Source organism: Vicia villosa, linkage group LG1 (genome assembly GCF_029867415.1).
Source record: "Vicia villosa cultivar HV-30 ecotype Madison, WI linkage group LG1, Vvil1.0, whole genome shotgun sequence".
Classification (NCBI taxonomy): Eukaryota; Viridiplantae; Streptophyta; class Magnoliopsida; order Fabales; family Fabaceae; genus Vicia; species Vicia villosa.
The window spans coordinates 32,152,404-32,172,205 of record NC_081180.1 but is presented as its reverse complement, the minus strand read 5'-3'; the positions used below and the strand labels follow the sequence as shown (position 1 = coordinate 32,172,205).

Below are 19,802 nucleotides of genomic sequence, written 5' to 3'. Positions count from 1 at the left end.
ATTTATGACTTTCTAATCATTAGTTATTTATACAAAAAAAAAATATGTATACTCGATATCTTTTGACAACAATATAAATTAATCACTCAAATCTGATATCATAATGAATAATAAAACTTTTCCTAAAAAAATCTCTAAATAATTTCAACTGAAGTAAGGATATACATTTCTCTCTTCAAAAAATATATAAATTGTGAATCAGAAATGGAAGCCCATTGTAGTTGAAGCAGAAGAACCAGATTTAATGTCTATAAGACTAGGAAGAAGTAGTTGGATCAAATTGAATTTCAAAGAATTAAAAAGAGCAGGTAGAATAGAAAAACGTCCACAAATTATTGGGCTAAGAATTATATTTAAAAAAAAAAAACTAAAGTAGCGGGACCCATACGCGTTTGATAGTAGTCCACTTCATTCGGTCCTAACCCTAATTAAAAAAAAACAACAATAACAAAAAAAAAAATCAGAATAAAATAATAATAAAAAACTATTAATGGACCTGAAGAGTCCAAATTCAGAGATCCAAAGAGAATTGCCCTATTTCGAAACTTTTGAGAAAAAAAACTCAAAAACTCCGTTACCTCGTGTTAGCGAAAACCAACCAAGTTAGTTTTCATATTGCAGTAACCCTAATTCTAAAGTCCAATTAGGTCCAGGCCCAATCTCCATCTTTCTCCGGTGAGCCCTTTCTCTTTCTCTCTCCTATGTTAAACCCTAGATCTGTCTCCGGCGATCTTCTGACGCGGTTTCCGGTTCGGATCCGCGTTTCGGCCATGTTATTTTTCAATTTGTAGATCTGTAACCCTAATTTCATGATTTTCTCGAATTTGTTGATTTCTAATGTCTCTTCCAATTTATGTTGTTTAGTTTTTTTTGTATGAATTAGAACATGATTTTGAGGTTTTATTGGATCTGTTTATTTTGGTTATGATCTGGTCTGTTAGATTGATTATTATTGCGTTTTTTTATTAAATTTTATAAGTTCATGCAGTCGTAGTACATTGATGATGTAATATGTCATATACCAGTTTTGATTTTAAGCAATGTTTATGTGAGATTTGTGGGCAGTACTTGATCGAGAATCTGCCATGGATGATACTGGTGATGAGTTCTGTTATGTTATTATTTTCATATTATTATTATTACTAAATGTTTGTTTTTGTTTTTTTATTTAATTGGGCCAATCCGACCCATATGTGGGCCTATGTATTATATGGGTTCATAGACACTACACAGTGGTGGATTTTACTGTATGCAAAGCCTATATGGGATAAGATGGCCACTCACTCCTTGGGCCTTTTTCCTAACAGAGTAAAGATGCTATTGTAAGATGAAAGGGCAGTGTTGTTATGTTATTGCTGTTTTGTCTGCATATATGGTTATAGGAAAACAAAAATGCTTATGTTCATTCTAATGCAATTTATGTGATGTCTTTGTTCTTCTTTTTTTTCAGACTCCAGAGTGGGCTCATAACCCATTGTACTCTAATGCATATTTTATGCTTGTCATTATTCAAATTAAAAACTTTGCATGGTAGTGTTGACATCTGATGTCTTTGTAATCTCATGTTTTCTTTATGGCTATACTTAATGTGTATACTTTATCATCCATTTCTGAAAAATGTTTCCTGATAAAATTCACCATTAATTAGTGATTGTTTCTTCTGAGTATTGTAGGTGGATACTACATTTTGAAATAAGATGATTACTGTTGACGAAGACAGAGTGGATACGACCCTTGATCTGAAAAATGCTCCAACGGGTGCTGATTGTCAGCCAGATAGTGATCTCTCCGATTCCAAAGTAGAACCCGCCATTGAAATTCCTGCAGCTGAATTACAGGCTTCTGATGGTGATGCAAATGGACGGACATCCGATCATGAGTTGGACAACACTATCGAACCTCCTAATAACGAGCCAGAGAATTCAGAATCACTACCCAACGGACAGTCGAGCAATGCTGATGCCTCAGACAACAATCAGCAAGTTGATTATGAGGCACCACCCAACAATCCATCAGTCGAGTCTGAAACTCCCTCTGACAATCAGCCTGTTAGTTCTGAGGCTACTCTTGACCAGAAGTTCGCTGCTGAGGTTAATTCCGAGGAGCTTCCAAATGATGGTGGGGTTGTAGTATCTGAAACGCAGCACAGCAATGAAGTGGATTTACCTGAAACACAGCATAGCAGTGAAATGGTTATGTTTGAAACACAGCAAAGCAATGAGGTGGTCATGCCTGAGGAACAGAACATCAATGATGTGGTCATGACAGAAGCCATGACTGAAAATGAGTTGGCCACTTCCACAATTGATCCCAACCATCACCTTTCTCATCCTGAAACTCACCCTCATAACCATCACTATGCTGATTTCCATATGATTCCTGAAGATCAGCTGCCTCAACCTGAATCTCTACCCAATTGTGATCCATTGCCGTGTTCTGAACAACATGAAGATGGTCACATCAGAGACATCAAACCAATGCATCATGATCATCTTGCTCAGTATGATACAGTTCCCAACAATCATCATCTGGACCATTCTGAGGCACTGTGTAACCATCAGCTAACCGATTCCGAGACACTGTCCCCCGGACAACTAGCTAATTCTCAAATGTTACATCACTATGAGCTGGAAAATAGTGAAACACTGCATGAGAATCAGCTAGTTAATTCTCAAGAACACTATGGACTTGTCAATGCTAACATCATACCCAGCTATGAGATTGTAAGTGCTGACACTCCTCTGAACTGTGAGGAACCTACCCCAGACACTCAGCCAAGCAAAAGGAGGAAAAAGAAGTCTATAGTCTGGGAACACTTTACCATAGAAAATGTTGATCCCGGATGTAGAAGAGCGTACTGCAAGCAATGCCATCAAAGTTTTGCCTATAGTACTGGTTCAAAGGTTGCTGGGACCAGCCACCTTAAGCGCCACATTGCTAAGGGGACATGCGCAGCTCTTCTGCGTGGCCAAGATCAAAACACATCTGCCCCCCGAGCAAGGGGAACTAGTGCTGGCAATGCTAGCAGTACTCCAAAGCGACGTTATAGAACTGGGGGTTCTCCTTTCATAATTTTTGACCAAGACCGTTGCCGCCATGAGATTGCTAGGATGATCATTATGCATGATTACCCCCTTCACATGGTTGAACATCCAGGATTTGTTGCGTTTGTCCAAAATCTGCAGCCCCAGTTCAATATGGTGACCTTTAACACTGTCCAAGGAGACTGTGTTGCAACTTTTCTGTCGGAAAAACAAAAACTTCACAAATATTTTGAGGGATTACCAGGACGTTTCTGTCTGACACTGGACATGTGGACCTCAACTCAGTCTGTAGGATATGTATTTATAACTGGACATTTTGTTGATAGTGATTGGAAGTTGCAGAAGAGAATTCTCAACGTTGTGATGGAACCATACCCTGATTCTGACTCTGCTATCAACCATGCTGTATCTGCTTGCCTTTCTGATTGGAATTTCGATGGCAGGCTGTTTTCTATTACTTGTAATCGTGCACTCAGTGAAGTTTCCCTTGGAAATCTGAGATCATTACTCTCTGCAAAAAATCCACTTATCCTCAATGGTCAGTTGTTGGTGGGAAGTTGCATTGCCAGAACTTTTAGCAGCATTGCAAATGATTTGCTGAGTTCTGTACAAGATCTAGTGAAAAAAATCCGGGATAGTGTAAAATATGTGAAGACTTCAGATTTGCACGAGGAAAAATTCCTAAACCTCAAACAGCAACTTCAGGTCCCCAGTCAAAGGAGCCTTTTTATTGATGACCAAACCCAATGGAATACAACATACCAAATGTTGGTGGCAGCTTCTGAGCTGAAGGAAGTGTTTTCTTGTTTGGATGATTCGGATCATGATTACAAGGGAAGCCCATCTATGCAAGAATGGAAGCTAGTTGAGACACTCTGTAGTTATTTGAAGCTGCTTTATGAAGCAGCAAACATTCTTACCACTACTACTCATCCCACTGCCATTACCTTCTTTCATGAAGTTTGGAAATTGCAGCTGGATCTTGCCCGTGCTGTTATGAATGAGGAGGACCCCTTCCTTAACAAACTTATTAAACCCATGCAAGAAAAGATTGATAAGTACTGGAGAGATTGTAGTTTGGTTCTGGCAATAGCAGTAGTTATGGATCCTCGCTTCAAGATGAAGCTTGTTGAGTTCAGCTTCACAAAAATCTATGGTGATGATGCTCATGAATTTGTCAAGATTGTTAATAATGGAATTCATGAACTATTTAACGAGTATGTGGCTCTTCCCCTGCCACTGACACCAGCTTATGCAGAAGATGGAAATGTCAATACTAACAGATCCCCTGGAGGAACTATGTTATCAGAAAATGGATTAACAGATTTTGATGCCTACATCATGGAAACTAGTAGCCAACAGACGAAGTCTGAATTGGACCAGTACCTGGAAGAATCACTGCTGCCCCGTGTACCAGACTTTGATGTATTGAGTTGGTGGAAGCTAAACAAACTCAAGTACCCAACTCTTTCGAAGATGGCCCGTGATATATTATCTGTTCCGGTTTCGAGTGCTCCTGCTGACTCTATATTTGATAGTAAAAGCAAAGAGATGGACCAGTATCGAAGTTCCTTGCGACCAGAGGTAGTGGAAGCCCTTGTATGTGCCAAAGATTGGATGCATTATGGAGCAGTGGAAGCCTCAAGTGCACTTGTGAAAGTTGAATTCTAGATTTAATTTCTTTTGGTTCAGGGATTCTTTGCAATGTTTGAACCTGAGTGGTGGCTGAACTTTGATGGTAGGTTCTGTTATTTTACTTAGTATTCCTAGTAATTTTCTATTAGTATTCTTATTGACATTGAAATGCATTTGGATGATTGGACTTAAATAATTAAGTTATAGCTTTGAGGTGCATCAAATCCATTTGTGGGATTAATTTACTACCTGTGTTTTCCCCATTCAGTAACTCCGGATTAATTGATCTAACAAATACCTTCGTTTGCAAATAAAAATAAATTCATGCTCCTATGGCGATGAATGTCATGAAACCTGAAAACGTCACATGCTCCTCTTGGTACAATTTTCAGATTATTAATTAGTTTTCACCCACCAATTTTTTGACATATTTGAAGCCATATTCAAGCATTTTACTTTGTTGGGACGACAGTGAAATTATTTTTTATACATTTACTTTGTTAAGTGCCAAGGTCTAGTTTTTTTTTTTCTTTGTAACTAAAGTCTGACAAATAAGTGAATACAAGAGTAGATGTTATTTATCAATTGTCTTTAAATATTAGAAGTCTGTTTATACTTTTAAGTTTTAAGTATGCTAGAGGCAATGAGAGTGAGTAGTATAGGTCTTATTCCTTGGGTTTGTTATAGATGTAAATGAAGGTTTACACGAGGCCTAGGTTTTACAAATCTCTTAAAAAATATATTTCTGAACTATTTTTTTAAGTAAAATAAAGTTGCGACTTATTTACAAAAGTATGTGATGTAAAATAGCTGTGTTTTTTGGTTTTTCACACCCTTAGAGCGGGAATAGTAATCCCATTGATTTTGGAAGCCCTCAAAATAATTTTAAAACAAAAAATAAAATTAAAAAACTTTAACCTGTATCTCTTAACCCCACTCTTTTTTTCTTATAATTTTTATTATGCCCTAAACTATTTTTCGTCACTTTCTCTTACTACTTCCCTTTTAATATTTATTGTTTAAATTTTTTTTCACTTTAATATCAATTAGATTTGTTTCCTGGTGTATTTACTCACAACTAATATTTAAATTAGTTTTTATTTTAATTAATTTAAATATTATTTTAATTTTTTCTTCAATTTAAGTTTGTAGAAATGGTATTTTATATTTGTTGTGTTTTATTAAAAAAAACGTTTAATGTTAGTTAGATGGCAACTATTGGAGAAAATATTTATCATTTGTGAAGAATGAAATGTATAATCATATGGAAGAAACCTAATTGAATTATTGTTTAATTTCATATACATAGAAACTGACGTGTTGAAGAAAAAATTCAAAGAAAACATATGTAATTTATATAAATCTTTATGTATACATATTTGTAATATTTTTCACAAAAATATATTTTCTCTAATAGTTGTCATCTAACTAACATTAGTTCTCCCTTATATAATATCTTGCTTACACAAAAAAAAATTGTTAATCAAATTATATGAATTATTTTTTGGCCTCTATTTATTGAAGAAAATATATTAATCGTTGGTTATCAACCATCACAAATTAAATTCATATATAAATTGTGCGTTAAATATAGACAGGGAAAACATAGTAAGAAATGGTTGCATGAATTGAAATGAACGTGAAGAAATAACTATGTTGGTCTTTCATTGAAGACAAATGAGAATGCCAACAATAGTATTTGGCGTGTTTAGGGGAGATGATGAGGAGTTACTTTCAACAAATGGAAATTTTATTTTGTTAATTAAGCTGACTACAAGGCTATGAAGGGTTCTCATCAGCCTTCTTTTGATTCTAGGGTTTGCCTCTGCAAATCGATCAAATTAAGTGGAAGAAGATGACTTGAAGTTAAGGATTAGGAAAAAGGTTAAAGATAGATATTAGTTAGATTGCTTTCTTCCTAACCCCATATTAGGATCGATAATATCGTTGAAAGATAATGTTATACAAACTCTTCAGGTGAATTTACCCTCATACAAAAACATGGTGAGTGGAGAAAAGACGGAGGAGTGTGATGCAAGAAACGTCCAAGACTCCCCTAGTGAAGGTTTTGGGGAAGCCGATAATTAAGAGGTAGACCTCATAAATTGAAGAACGAAAGTACAATGACTATCATTATCCTGAATTCGCCCTATCGATGGAGGAAGAGCAACGAATAATTGAACCATGGAAGAATGTGTGGATCTATGTGTTTACATGTAATAAAGACCAGCATTTGGAGTTTTGATGACAATAACACATGACAATAGCCTTCAACACTAACGATAACCAAATCATCTTATAAGAGTCAAGATCAAGTGCTTATACAATTAGATATTATTTTGCAAAGTCTTGAACCTACTCTATTGAAAGGTGTGAAAGCTCGTCAAGTCATGTCCGTCAGTTTGTCTGAGTGAACCAAGTACTGTAAAATTAAGGCAGTAGCTTAAAAGTACTAAGGCAACTCACACACACACACACACTCACACATCAAAATACCTTTCTATCTTGATAATATTTTTCTAAATCCATAACCAAGTGATTAAAAGTTTTCCACATATTTTTATAACCATCTAATCGATTGGAAAGATGTGTCAGTCGATTGGTAAAACCTTTAGATCTATCCAATCGATAGGGCACTTGTATAATCGATTAGAAAGATGATAATTGATTATACAATCAGCAAAGATAGGACATTAATGACTTGTAAAGACTCTATATCTAAACTTTCCTAATTAGGCCTTACAATAGATTATACTTGAGTTGTCTAATCAATTAGAGCATTTTGCTATATAAGGGAGGATGATCCTCACTTTAAATCAAGTCACTTTCCATCGATTTTATATTTCTTATGAATTTATCTTTCTTCCTCTTTTTGGAAAATTTTCTTATTTCACTTCTGGTTGCTTAAGTGCTTCTGGTTGTTTAAATTTTTAAAGGTGTGATACCTTTAAGAGACTGAGTTTTTGGTTCTTGAGATCAACCTGTGGTAAAATCTATGTTATTGGTTTATTAAGCTTTGTTAGAAAAAGCTTTGTTTTGGTTTGTTTTGGTTAAAGAGATTTGTCGTAAATCTCAAATTGGTTCGATAGCATAGCCTGGGGTAAAAGTTGTATTTTAATTAGGGATAAGCGTGTTAAAATCTCAAGATCAGATTGTATTAAGTTTCGCGGGCATAACCTTTAAAAGCTTTAAGTCTATAGTGAAAATATCAAGAAGACCTATTGGGGATAGGACTGGACCAATGTTCGGCCAAACTGGTATAAGTATCTGGTGCAATCTTTCTAACCATATCCTTGAACTTTCTACTATTTATTTTAATTATTTAATTTCTGCTGTCTATTCGTATATTATAGAGAGTGGATATCATATCTTATATCCAGTCGGTAGGGCAAAGTCTAAAGGACATTCCAAACAAGTGTTTTTACCTGAGTAGATTAAAATGACCATTATGTTCATGCGGAAGAGAAACTGTTTCCTCTCAAAGACTATATCGTTCCACTGTAATGTTAGCTTGTTAGATAGTTCGTGTAGTGAGATATTATTTCATAGTTCGAGTAGTGAGAGATCATAAAATTACTAATACGATCTTAAACGAGAAAATGTTAAAATTAATCACAAATTTCGAATACCACAATTCACCCCCTTTTGTACTTGAAGTAACTTGTCCAACATTAAAGAGTTATCGTTAAAATACTAGAGAGGCATGTTGAATTTAAGGCCTTGGATAACTATCTACTGCAAATGTGGCCAAGAAGAGGCATCATCAACATAGTTGATTTTGGACAGGAATTCTATTTTATCGCTTTTAGAAGTGAGGAAGACCAGTAATTTGGGCTTTTGAATGGACCTTGGTTGATCTATGATCACTATCTAATGGTTAGAGAGTGGAGTGCGAATTTCTTCCTTCAGGGGATGCTATTGAAAAGCTTGTTGTTTGGGTAAGAATTTATGGCTTACCTATTAAGTATTATGATAGCAGAGTGCTATCATACATTGGGGGTTGAATTCGAAAAACAATGAAAGTAGACAAGAACACGCTCACAAGGGAAAGAAGGACATATGCAAGGTTATGTATTCAGGTGGGTCTCACTATGCTTATGCTTGCTATCTTCTCAATCAAAGACCTTCACTACAAAGTTGAATATGAAGGCCTTCATCTCTTATGTCTAACACGTGGAAAATTTAACCCTTATTTAGAATGATGTGGGGAGAAGAAGGTAGCCACAATTGAGGTAAGGGATAGGTGGTTTAGTAAGATAAAGCTAGTGGATCAAACAATTGGGATGTTGAATTAGCCAACATAGGGCCTTGAAGAGTTGTTCATAAACCCAAAAGAGTTCGCAAGCAAAAACCAAAAAATAGGGAAGGATCCAGTAGATCGAAGTGCTCTGGGGAAGATAACAATGGCTAATAAATAAATTAATAGAAAGTGATCTAGGTTTAATATGCTTAATGGTGAATTGAATGACAAAATGGAGGAAAACGAGAATGTTGAGCAAATAGATGACATTCCAGAAGGAACAATGCGTGAAGATGAATGAGTAAGAGAAAAAGAGAGTCAGCAAAAGGGACCAATAATTAATGCATAAGGGGAAAGCAACCAAGCAACGAGTCAAATAGAAAGTGCGTAGAAGAAAAGAAATAAGCAACTTGTAATGGTGTCACGTGGAATTCAAAAAGTCAATAGTAAGGGATCAACACGTGGAAAAAGGATGCATGAATTAGACAAATTGTTGAGGGTCCAAGGAGCAATTGAGGAACCATAACCGGAGACCACCCAAATTTCTATCAGCCTAAATCCCCCAATTATTTTGAAAAGGGATAGTGATGAAATGGTATATGGAGCGCTAGGAAATAAAAAAGATAAATATTTAGTTGAAGATGACTCAGATAAGGAGTTTATGGAGGAGACGTCGATTGCAAGGCAAGGGGCTACATCAAAAAAACAATAGTTTGTATGAATCGATACCAAAATATATTAATATTTTGGAATTGCAGAGGAGTTGGAAACAAAGCCTTTATTCATGTATGTGATCATTACATTCAAGAGAATCATCCTCACATGTTCATCATTATGGAAACTCACATTGATCTGGGAAAACTTCGCAAGAAGTTAAATCAACTAGGATTTGAGGAATATGAGTACACTAAAGTGAGAGGTTTTGATAGATGTATAGATATAAGATGGAAGAAGGACAAGATGAAACTTCAAATCATTCAAAAGCATTTTCAATTCATTCATGCAAAAGTTAAAATTGGGGATGAGTTGGAGTGGCTCAAAAAAATAGCAAGCAATGTTGATTGTTGGTGGCTTTTGCGAGGGGACTTCTATAACACCCTAAACTCCTGACTCTTAATTTAAAGAAATAAAATCATCATTTTAGGATCCTATTCAAACATACATGCATATTTTCCAAATAGTTTCGAAACTCACAACGAAACTCAAATAATTAACATAGACTTTCAATGTCTCTTCAATTGAAATACTTAATGAATTTAACAATGTTCAAACATCAACTCAAAACAAATGACATGTTTCCCATTGTTACACATCAGAGAAAATTTCATCTAATAGCGAAAAATAATAAATAAACAAAGAGAGTTTCAAAGCCATCTTCCAACTCATTGCAGCACTTACTCCTCATGATTATCTATACAATATTATACAAAGCCACACAAAAAACAAGAAAGGGGTGAGAATAATCCTTACAAATGTTAGCGGTGAAATATAAACATGACAATTAAAATATCATTTAAATCATTCTCACATAGCAACAACAAACAATTATTATTATTATAAATACAATGCAAAATGCACTTAACTCGTCCTCCAATATGCATCTGGTACCGGATTTTTGGACATCAGAGGGTGTGTTAATGATCTATCCTTGTCTCTGGTTCCTCTTTGAACAGTGTCCCTCTCTGGACATGAGACTGTTATGGTTTCTCTATAAACCTGACCTCACTGAACCCAAGTCCTATCTAACTCCAAGATACATGTGTGCATGATTATGGAAACATCAATCATAAACTCGAACAACAACAGCATAACAATTCTCAAAAATTCATACTCAAACAAGTTCCTCTCTGAACCGCCTGCCTCGCCAATATAAGGTCACACTGTAATTTCTCTTAATTACTCAACTCAAAATAATTATAAAATTAAATTTAATAATTATATATTTGCTCAAAATAATCAAGAATGGAGTAAAATTGTGTCATTACTCGATAATTCAAACCAAGCTAATCAATATACTCAAAACATCACAACAAAGTAATTATTATTCTCATTTTACACTCACAACTCATCAAAGGCTATAACAAAGAGAGTTCTCAAGAGAACTTTACACAACCCTACAACAATCAGTACAACTCTAAAGTAACTTTAGAATACTCAAGAGTACTTTAAAGTGCTAAAAAAATACTCCACTGACAAATTCCCAAGTGATAACTCTACTGAACTATTGAGGGCTGGAAGTTTGACTTTAAAATATTCAAATTAACTCTAAAATAATAATTTCCTTAAAATTATCAAAAGGGCCAATAAAAGCCATTCACATCCAAAATTGCTTGAAATTTGTCAAACTGTCCATCGAACTCGAGAACACCAAATCGCCGCCCCCTAGACCAACACCATCGTCATCGCCGCTCTGCCATTCTACGAACGACCCTCTGTGGAACTCTCCTTAGCGCTGACCCACACCTCTTGTAACACCTCAGATTGCTTTCAAGATTACTGACTGACTCCACAAACCAACACGTGTCTTTTCAGCATGTTTTGTTCTCACTCGCACGATTTTCGAGAAACTTCCTAAAAGTTCACTCATCTAAATATTATTCCAATTCAAGCACGCTTAACTATGGAGTTCTTATCTGTTAGACTACCGAAAAGAAGATGCATCTTGTTGGTATAGGTAGTACTGATTAATCCTTATAAGATTTCCTTTAAACATGCAGTCTTATACTACATAGCCTCATGATCCCTCTCATTTGGATGTGAATTCGGTTTTTCATCTAGAAGTTGCCATTAGTGTCTCATTGCCATGCCTCATGCACTAACAATCATTCTCTGCCCTCGTCGGCCTCGGGTGTTACATGTCCACTAGCTTCCGCTTGGTTTGTCCCCAAACCACAACGTACTGGGAGAGGTTAAACTCTTATATTATTTGTAATGCCCCAAACTGCTTTCAAGATTATTGATTGATCCCACAAACCAACATGTGTCTTTTCAGCATGCTTTGTCCCCCCACTCACACGCTTTTCGAGAAATTTCCCAAAAAGTCACTCATTCAAATATTACTCCAAGTCAAACATACTTAACTATGGTGTTCTTATCTGTTAGGCTACTGAAGTGAAGATGTATCTTATTGGTATATGTAGTATCAATTAACTCTTATAAGCCTTCCTTCACCCATGCAATCTCAAACCTGCAGAGCCTCGGGATCCCTCTTATTCGGATGTTAATTCAATTTTTTCCTAGAAGCTGCCAGGGGTGTCTCATTGGCATACCTCATGCATTGACAACCACTCCATGTCCTTATCGGGCTCGGATGTTGAACCTTGCGCCCTCGCGGTATTGCATCGCTCGAGCTTCGCCGTTGACTGCAGCTTCTGCCACCGCATCGTGGCTTGTCGCCACCGCACAAAAACACGATGCACGGAAACGGCCTACCACAACGCCTGTCAATCGCGTCGCGTTCCCCAGCCACAGCCTTTCGGCATGACTCCTAGCCTTCTTCCGTAATCGCATCTGCCGCCGACCGACGTAGCTACGCCGCGCGGACTCCCTTACCCCCAAAATCCTGATTTCTATTTTTTGCCCTATTTCTTAATTTTACGATTAAGGTTCCAGTTTTCTAAATTTTTGAATATTCTGACATTTTACGATATTTAGGAAAACATACCAAATGGGATCGATCAAAATTCAAAACATTTCACATAAATAATTCAATCATCACAAAAATCCCAAAAGGGCATAACACAACATTTACAGATTCATACATATATTTCATCATAACAACAAGATACAAATAATCTATCAATTGGTGACCTCAGCGGTTTTGGTGAAACCCTTTTGGTCACAAATATGAACAAAAATCACATAGAATAAAATGGCAGAGATAGGAGAGTAATGACCCCCTCACTATTCTGACTGACTATAGTCACCTATAGTCACCCATGAGAAAAGAAATTCTCCCTTACCTCGAAGTTAAAGGTTTATGAAACTCTTTCCTTTTTCTCACGATCGCTCCAAACTCCGCTCTCTTTCCAATTCAGATCCGTCTATTTTCCCAAATTTCCAACTTTTCACGTAGCTTCCCAAATCCATCACGTTAACTATATATGTATATCTAAAAGTCTCAATGATACTCACACTTTTCTAGCCCAAGTATTTGATTTTTAAAAATATTTTATTCAACGAAGATTCTTCCAATATTTATTTAACAAAAATCTATTCTACAATTAAAATTATAAAATATTTATTTTATATTTATTTATTTATTTAATTTCTCTAATTATCTCTAAGTAATCAAAATATTTAATTATTTCTAATAAATTAAATAATTCTATTTCTTTCTCCACTATAAAATATTTTTTATAATTGTATTATTATCAAAATACTCCTATTTTCATAAAACACCAAAAACATTCAATAAACTAGAATAATTTAAATAATAACACTAATTAAGAAAGACACATATAATCACTCAGTTAAATCAAATAATTAGTAAAAATGATAAATTAAAGTTGAGATGTTACAACTCTCCTCCTCTTAAAAGAATTTTCTCCCTCGAAAATTACCTGACAAAAAAAATTTCGGATAAGACTCTTTCATCCTGCTCTCCAACTCCCACATAGAGCTCTAGTAGTGAGATCCAGCTCACATGTAGAACTCGAATAGTGAGACATGAAATTGAGATGAAGAGGAAGTACGACAAACTAAGGCTATAGGGAGAGTTGAATGACATTGACGATTAATTGTTGGTCGTTAATTGCTAATATAAGGTTTAGTTGAAGACAATGAACATGAATATTTTTTCGATAAAAATCGGGATCCTCTGCGCGCTGCTGTAGAGATTAATTCAATGAGACGAGAATAACCACAATGGACAAAAAAATTCTCCCTCAAGAAACATCAACACAGCTCTGTGTCCGGGACAGAATTCAAACTCATGACCTATGATTAAACAGAAATTTCTTATCATCTCATTTAAGTGCTCTTAGGTTGAGCACAAATATTTACATAGATGATAAAATAAGAGTAAAATGTTTTGTAAAATAAAATTTTTTTTTCATATTAAATGTAATAGTTTATATTATACCCAAAATTAAATAATAATAAGTTAATTATTGTTGAGTTGGTGTCATGTATTCACATCATTGTTAGAAGGAGATAAAATAATATCGAAATTGTTAAGTATAAAAAAACTCAGTTTTAACTTTTAACGTGAGAACAAAAACTTAACCAAATACAACTGGTGGGTCGATAGACTCGATACGCAGTAGTTAACGGCACCGGTGATGGCGACACAAACGTTTAACTCCTCTTCCCCATATTCCCTACCCTCTTCTCACTGAATTTTCGCAAATTTCTCAGGAAACTGGTAAATTGAATTTTCACTGTGTGTGAATAATAAGAGAAGTAAAACCCGTAGTATGCAATGCTTTTGCTGCAATATGTTTCCAATTAAAATTTGGTTTGTATTTTGTGCATTTTTGTTGTTATTTGTAAGCGTAGTTGTTCTTTTATCTAGAATTGTGAGTAGAGATTGTGAAAAGTTACCGGTCTTGTGTTGCACACAAACTGTTTGATTAAATTCAACCTTTTACAAGTGTCATTCTTTTGTTTCAGTTATGACGCACCTCTTTTTCTATATTCCTTTGCTCTGAATTGTGATTTTGTGACCAACACTTTGTTTTATGAGCTAATGGTGTAGTTGTAGCCACATAATAAAGAATTGTTAGGTCTTATATATTGTTTTAATACTTATTGTTGCTTTTGAAGGTTTATATATGTAGTTTGTATTTTTTGACGATGTAAGTTTTGATCTTGTTTGACCACTTGCTAGTTCATATTTTATCAGGTGCAAATCAGGGTTCTCTACTATGAATATTGATAAATTCAAGCAGGACATTGATGAACTTATCGCTCAATTCTCACAGGTATTGTTTTAATAATATATCTATATCATCATTGTTTTCATCATTGTGCTGGTTTCTTTGTTAATTCAACGGGCTTGTTCCTAGAGGTGGACATGGTTCATTGTTTTTGGTTCAAAACTAATATTACTTTAGAACTGATTATATCAATTGTAAAATATATAGTCAGACAAACTGAGATGTGTAAAAGCTTTAGGCACTCTATCTGAGCATTTCTTTATTCCCATGTTGTCTGTGTCTTGCAAGGGTGTGCTTGTAGTTGTAGATAACCAAAATTCCCTGATTGTAATATTTGTGATGATATATATCCAAAATATTTATATCCCTGATTGGTTTCTTATATTGAAAAAAAGGCCCATCTCCCTGTGAACTAAAAAATGCTGACAAAGAAGCATAAAAATAAGCCTCTAAAGTAAACAGAATATCATAATTACTGAATGAAACCAAAATGTAACATGATTTGGGTTACCTACTAGGAAGTATTAGTAACTAACTCATTCTTGGGTTCTATAACAACAACAATCAAAACTATTAACTGATTTATTTGAAATTAAAAATCCATTTAAAAAATTTAAAATTTGCATTGAAATTCTATGAATGCTCATTTGCTATTTAGAGCATCACACTTTAATCTCTCGAAATAGCTCAAAATAAGAATACTACTGGTAAAGTGTTATGAGAAAAATTTAAATTTCAAATATTACAATCAGAAGGGCCATGAAATTCATTCCTTGAATACCATTGTCACAGTGTCTTCGTGTGCCAGCCGAGCCCTTGTTCCCTCCCGACGTACTTATTAGTATAGTAATGTTTTTAGAAAACCACTTCTCGTTACCATGAACTTATAAAGTCATCACATATAGTATACGAGAGGTGATACCTTCTCCTTCTGTACTCTCTTTCTCCGAACGTAAAGGGAACGGTGATGGGATTTGAAAGTGTGAAAGAAGATTAGGGCTTGTGAGAGTAGGTTTTGATCTTTAAAGTTTGAAAGGAGACTGGTTTGATTGATTTAGTGAAGTTATTTTAAAAAACTGGTTAGCTGAATCAAAATTTGAAACTAAACCAGTTTGGTTCAAGAACTTATTTCCTAGTATTTTTTTTAGGTGTGTTCTAATTTGTTTTTGTTTGATTCAAATCCATTTTTCTACTAGTCCTACTTGTTTCCTAGTATTTGATTAGTAACAATCAGTTTTTACTGTTCAATTTTGGTGAATAACAGGATGAGTCAAAAACTTTGGCTGATATGAAGAGAGTATGGATTTCTAAGAAGTTTTCCTACATTTATGATGCTAGTCCTTCTACCAACTTGGCCTTCTTTATGCAGTCTCTATATGCTCATTGTATAGGTACATGTTTCCCTGGGATACGCAGTTCTGATCTTTACTTAACTATGTTTATATCTTGAAATAGTAATGCAACTTTGAGTTCTGATTTTTTCCGTGTAATTTGGGTGTTGAATTGCTTTATTTTGCGCTGAAAAGTATCTCTATAAGTAGAAGGCATTGAAGCAAACATAATTAAACATCACCATGTATTGGTGAAAATTCCACAGTATTCAATAACTTTGTCATATTGTAGAGGTGCTAATTTTGGCCTTATCTATTATTTCAATGTAGAAACTCCTTTATATTGTTATGCAGGTTACATGGTTAGCACTGGTTCTTTATCACAGAGATTGGGTGGCCTTTATTGCCTCTATTGTCTTTACGAGACTCAACCATTCAAACCCCCTTTTAAGGTCTACATATCCCTTGGTATGCCAATTTTTACTTAAATCATAATCACATTTAGCTGTGACTGTAGTTTCTGAATTCCTATGCATTTGTGCTTGTTGGAAGAAATATATTATTTGATTTGCTCATAACATAATCTTTAATTAGGGTTTTATATTGACTCAATTGAGCTTTATTAAGCTAAACATGTATCTTTCTATTTTCTGTTTGTGGTTTCATAGGTTCGCCAATTTAATTTGTGATTTAGTATTTGAATAATCATGTTCTGTAAAACTAAAATATGCCTGCATTTATGCATTTAGTCTACTTTTTATACTTAGGATGGTAGAACGGCATATACCTGCTTTTGCATCATGTTAACTTCCTTCAAAAGTTCTGTTCATCATACTGAGTCTGGCCATTCCAATCAAGAACATTCAATATTCATATTGCAACGTTGTTGTGCTTTAATGACGGGCCCAAATTTTTCTCTCAAGAACTTCATTGTTAAGTGAAGACATTGTTAACGTGTGCTGATAATGCTTTCGAATATGGGTGTCCAATGGAATTTTATTTTAGTGAAACATCTTCATTGTTATTCATATTTTTTGACACTGCACATGCACTTGGTAGGGTAGATACTGCCTTTTTTATATGATAGGCACTACCACGGTGACACAAGAAATCTTTATCTTTCTTATTTTTTAATATGTTATTCAATGTCCCCAATGAGTCACACTTCATTGTTTCAGTGTCCCTAATGAAATGGGAATGAGAGTGGTTATTACTAAAACATTCCTTCATTTTTAACTAGGGAGTATGAGTAATACACAGGCAATTTTATGAAATGTAAACATTAAGTAGGGTAAAATTTCATTTAGAGATCTCGAGATAAATGAGTTGAATAGAAACATGGTTTTTTATAGAACATTAGGGCGTAGTTTGATCTATGTAGCCGATCTCACTTAGTGGGAAAAGGTTTGGTTGTTGTTGTTGTTGATAATTAGTTAACTTGAAATTAATGATAATTAATTTAATATGAATGAAAATTTTGAATGTGTCATAACATGAAGACGACGTGGTTTTATGAGAAGGAGACGATTTTGTGTTTCAAGACTCAAATTTGTGTGTTTCTACAGGAGAGTTAAAGAATCTCCGAACTCTTGTTGTTGATGCAAAGGCAAATGATATTAGTGTGGTGCCTGCTTTAGTCAAAAGAATGCTGGAAAGAAACACGTTCCTCTTTGGTGCTGTGGACTTGGTAGAAAGTTCTGTCACAGAAACAGTAAATCAACTCCAAAATGTACAGAAGGCTCGTATTCAAGTTGCATACAAAAAGTAAATCACCATATTGAACTTATGTTCAGTATACTTCCTTGTGTGTTATCATTCCTGACAGTGTTTTAACCAAACAACTTATTTGTTTGAATGTGTTCCCTGTGTATGACAGGTTGTTCGATAGCACGCCAATTGAAACATATGTTCGCATGGACCTTGTAATTTTCCGTTGCTTTTTGACTTGCACAATGATTTAATTGTTAATCTTTTTCACACATGGTTAACATTAGGAGACGACAACAACAATCAAGCTTTTTCCTACTAAGAGGGGACAAAAATAATAGTCCATAATCTGTATTACCATTTATGTGAGCGTTTAGATACACAACTTAATTGATCGCTATTCAATAAGAACTGATCATGAGAGCTTGATCGTTGAGGGTGGGTAAAAATTTATTTGTTGGTAACAGAACTTGATGAGTTTAAGAAAGTAATCAGTATGTCTGTAAATGTACATCATTCATCTCATACTATAAACTGTATTTATATTAGTTTGATTTATTTTCACATAATTTCCTTTCTCCTTTCCACACCAGGGAATGGAAGTAGACCTCAATTTGCTGAAGGAAATGTCAGCTGAATATGCTGAGGCCAAGAATGTAGCAATTAAAGGTATTTGTTCCTTTTGTACTCTATATCACAGGTGCTTAAGAAAGGAACATTTTCCATATCTTGGAAGTGTATTTTTTTGTGTGAAGCCAAGTCTTTGTGTTTTCCCTGTCATCCGAAACCAAACACTTACAATAATTTTTTTTTCTTTTCTTTCTGCCTTCTCCCTATGGAACTGCTTTATATAAAGACCTGTAAATTCATGCTAGACATTTGCTACAAATGAATGTTTTTCGTCACTTGTTCAGATCTAAACTAATGTTTTTTTTTTACTTGCTAAACTAATCTGAACCTAGATAACAATGTAAGAAAAAAAGCTACCTACCTAATGTTATTGAAAGAATGTCTTTTTTGTTTGAAGAATGACAACTTATGTTTATGCTATTTTTGAGTTGATGCTATTTTTTTCTCTTTAACAAATGACAATGTCTCCGTCTTAATCTCTTACAGAAGCAAGCGGTATATTGGATGTCGAAAACATAAAACACATATCAGAAGATAAGGAATTGATAGGAGATGTTGTGGAGAAGGTTGCTGATGATTGGAACGTCCAGAAACAAACATTTTATAAACAAACAGGATTGGAGGAGGATGATGGATTTGTTGAGGAGCTGGAGCAAGTTCTTCTTCTAGAGTAGTTTTCAGATGATGATGATGAGCATAATGAAAACTGAAGACTAACATCTGAGCCATAATTTCTAGCTTATAGGGAGTTTCATAATATTACTAAGCCTGCTTTAAATTGTATATCATTTCAAAGAAGCATGCATTTTTCTTAGAAGATATAGGTATAGTAAAATATCACATTTGAATGCTTAGCACAAGTTTTTTTTTTGTAAATATCTCACATGAAATCGAAGAGGAAGCCGTGATTTTATAGCAGGGTAAAAAAATACTCTTATTTGGCTCTTATTAAACGTGCCATTCGTTGCAACCTCGTTACATTTGAACTCTTCCAATGGAGCTTCTATTGTGTTTTCCTTGATTTGCAGTGTACATCAAGTCTTTTTCACAATTATGAGTTTTTTTAATTTATTTATTTATGGTGAATGTTTGCAAAGATCACTTTGAATAAGGAAACAAATTGACTGTTAATTAGTTAAAGTAGTATGTTAGAATAAGGAAACAGAGATATCTAGTTCTATCTTTCTACCTCTAGCTCTCTCCAACTAATTGAAATAAGCCTATAATTAACTGTTAATGTAAAATCATTATGTTGTATCACACAGTTAATGTAAAATCACTTTTATCAATTACTTATCTCTCAATTCTTCTAACAAAAGTAATTAGAGCATATGTT

General features: G+C 34.6%; 2 protein-coding genes across 3 annotated transcripts; both read left to right on the top strand.

The window, feature by feature from the left end:
* The first annotated feature begins 512 nt into the window (after window positions 1-512).
* On the top strand, window positions 513-5,032 carry LOC131633308 (zinc finger BED domain-containing protein DAYSLEEPER). 2 transcript variants are annotated; one of them, XM_058904024.1, is made up of 2 exons: window positions 513-675; window positions 1,674-5,032. In XM_058904024.1, exon 2 carries the CDS (start codon window positions 1,698-1,700, stop codon window positions 4,713-4,715), a length of 3,018 nt encoding a protein of 1,005 aa, XP_058760007.1. In that variant the 5' UTR covers window positions 513-675; window positions 1,674-1,697; the 3' UTR covers window positions 4,716-5,032. The 2 variants fall into 2 exon arrangements, with proteins under 2 accessions (XP_058760007.1, XP_058760012.1); XM_058904029.1 differs by lacking the exon at window positions 513-675 and adding an exon at window positions 696-1,530.
* Window positions 5,033-14,119: 9,087 nt separating this feature from the next.
* On the top strand, window positions 14,120-19,485 carry LOC131633299 (uncharacterized). The gene is made up of 8 exons (XM_058904016.1): window positions 14,120-14,284; window positions 14,765-14,843; window positions 16,063-16,189; window positions 16,484-16,597; window positions 17,695-17,893; window positions 18,006-18,051; window positions 18,430-18,505; window positions 18,953-19,485. Exons 2-8 carry the CDS (start codon window positions 14,787-14,789, stop codon window positions 19,138-19,140), a joined length of 807 nt encoding a protein of 268 aa, XP_058759999.1. The 5' UTR covers window positions 14,120-14,284; window positions 14,765-14,786; the 3' UTR covers window positions 19,141-19,485.
* Window positions 19,486-19,802: the final 317 nt, after the last annotated feature.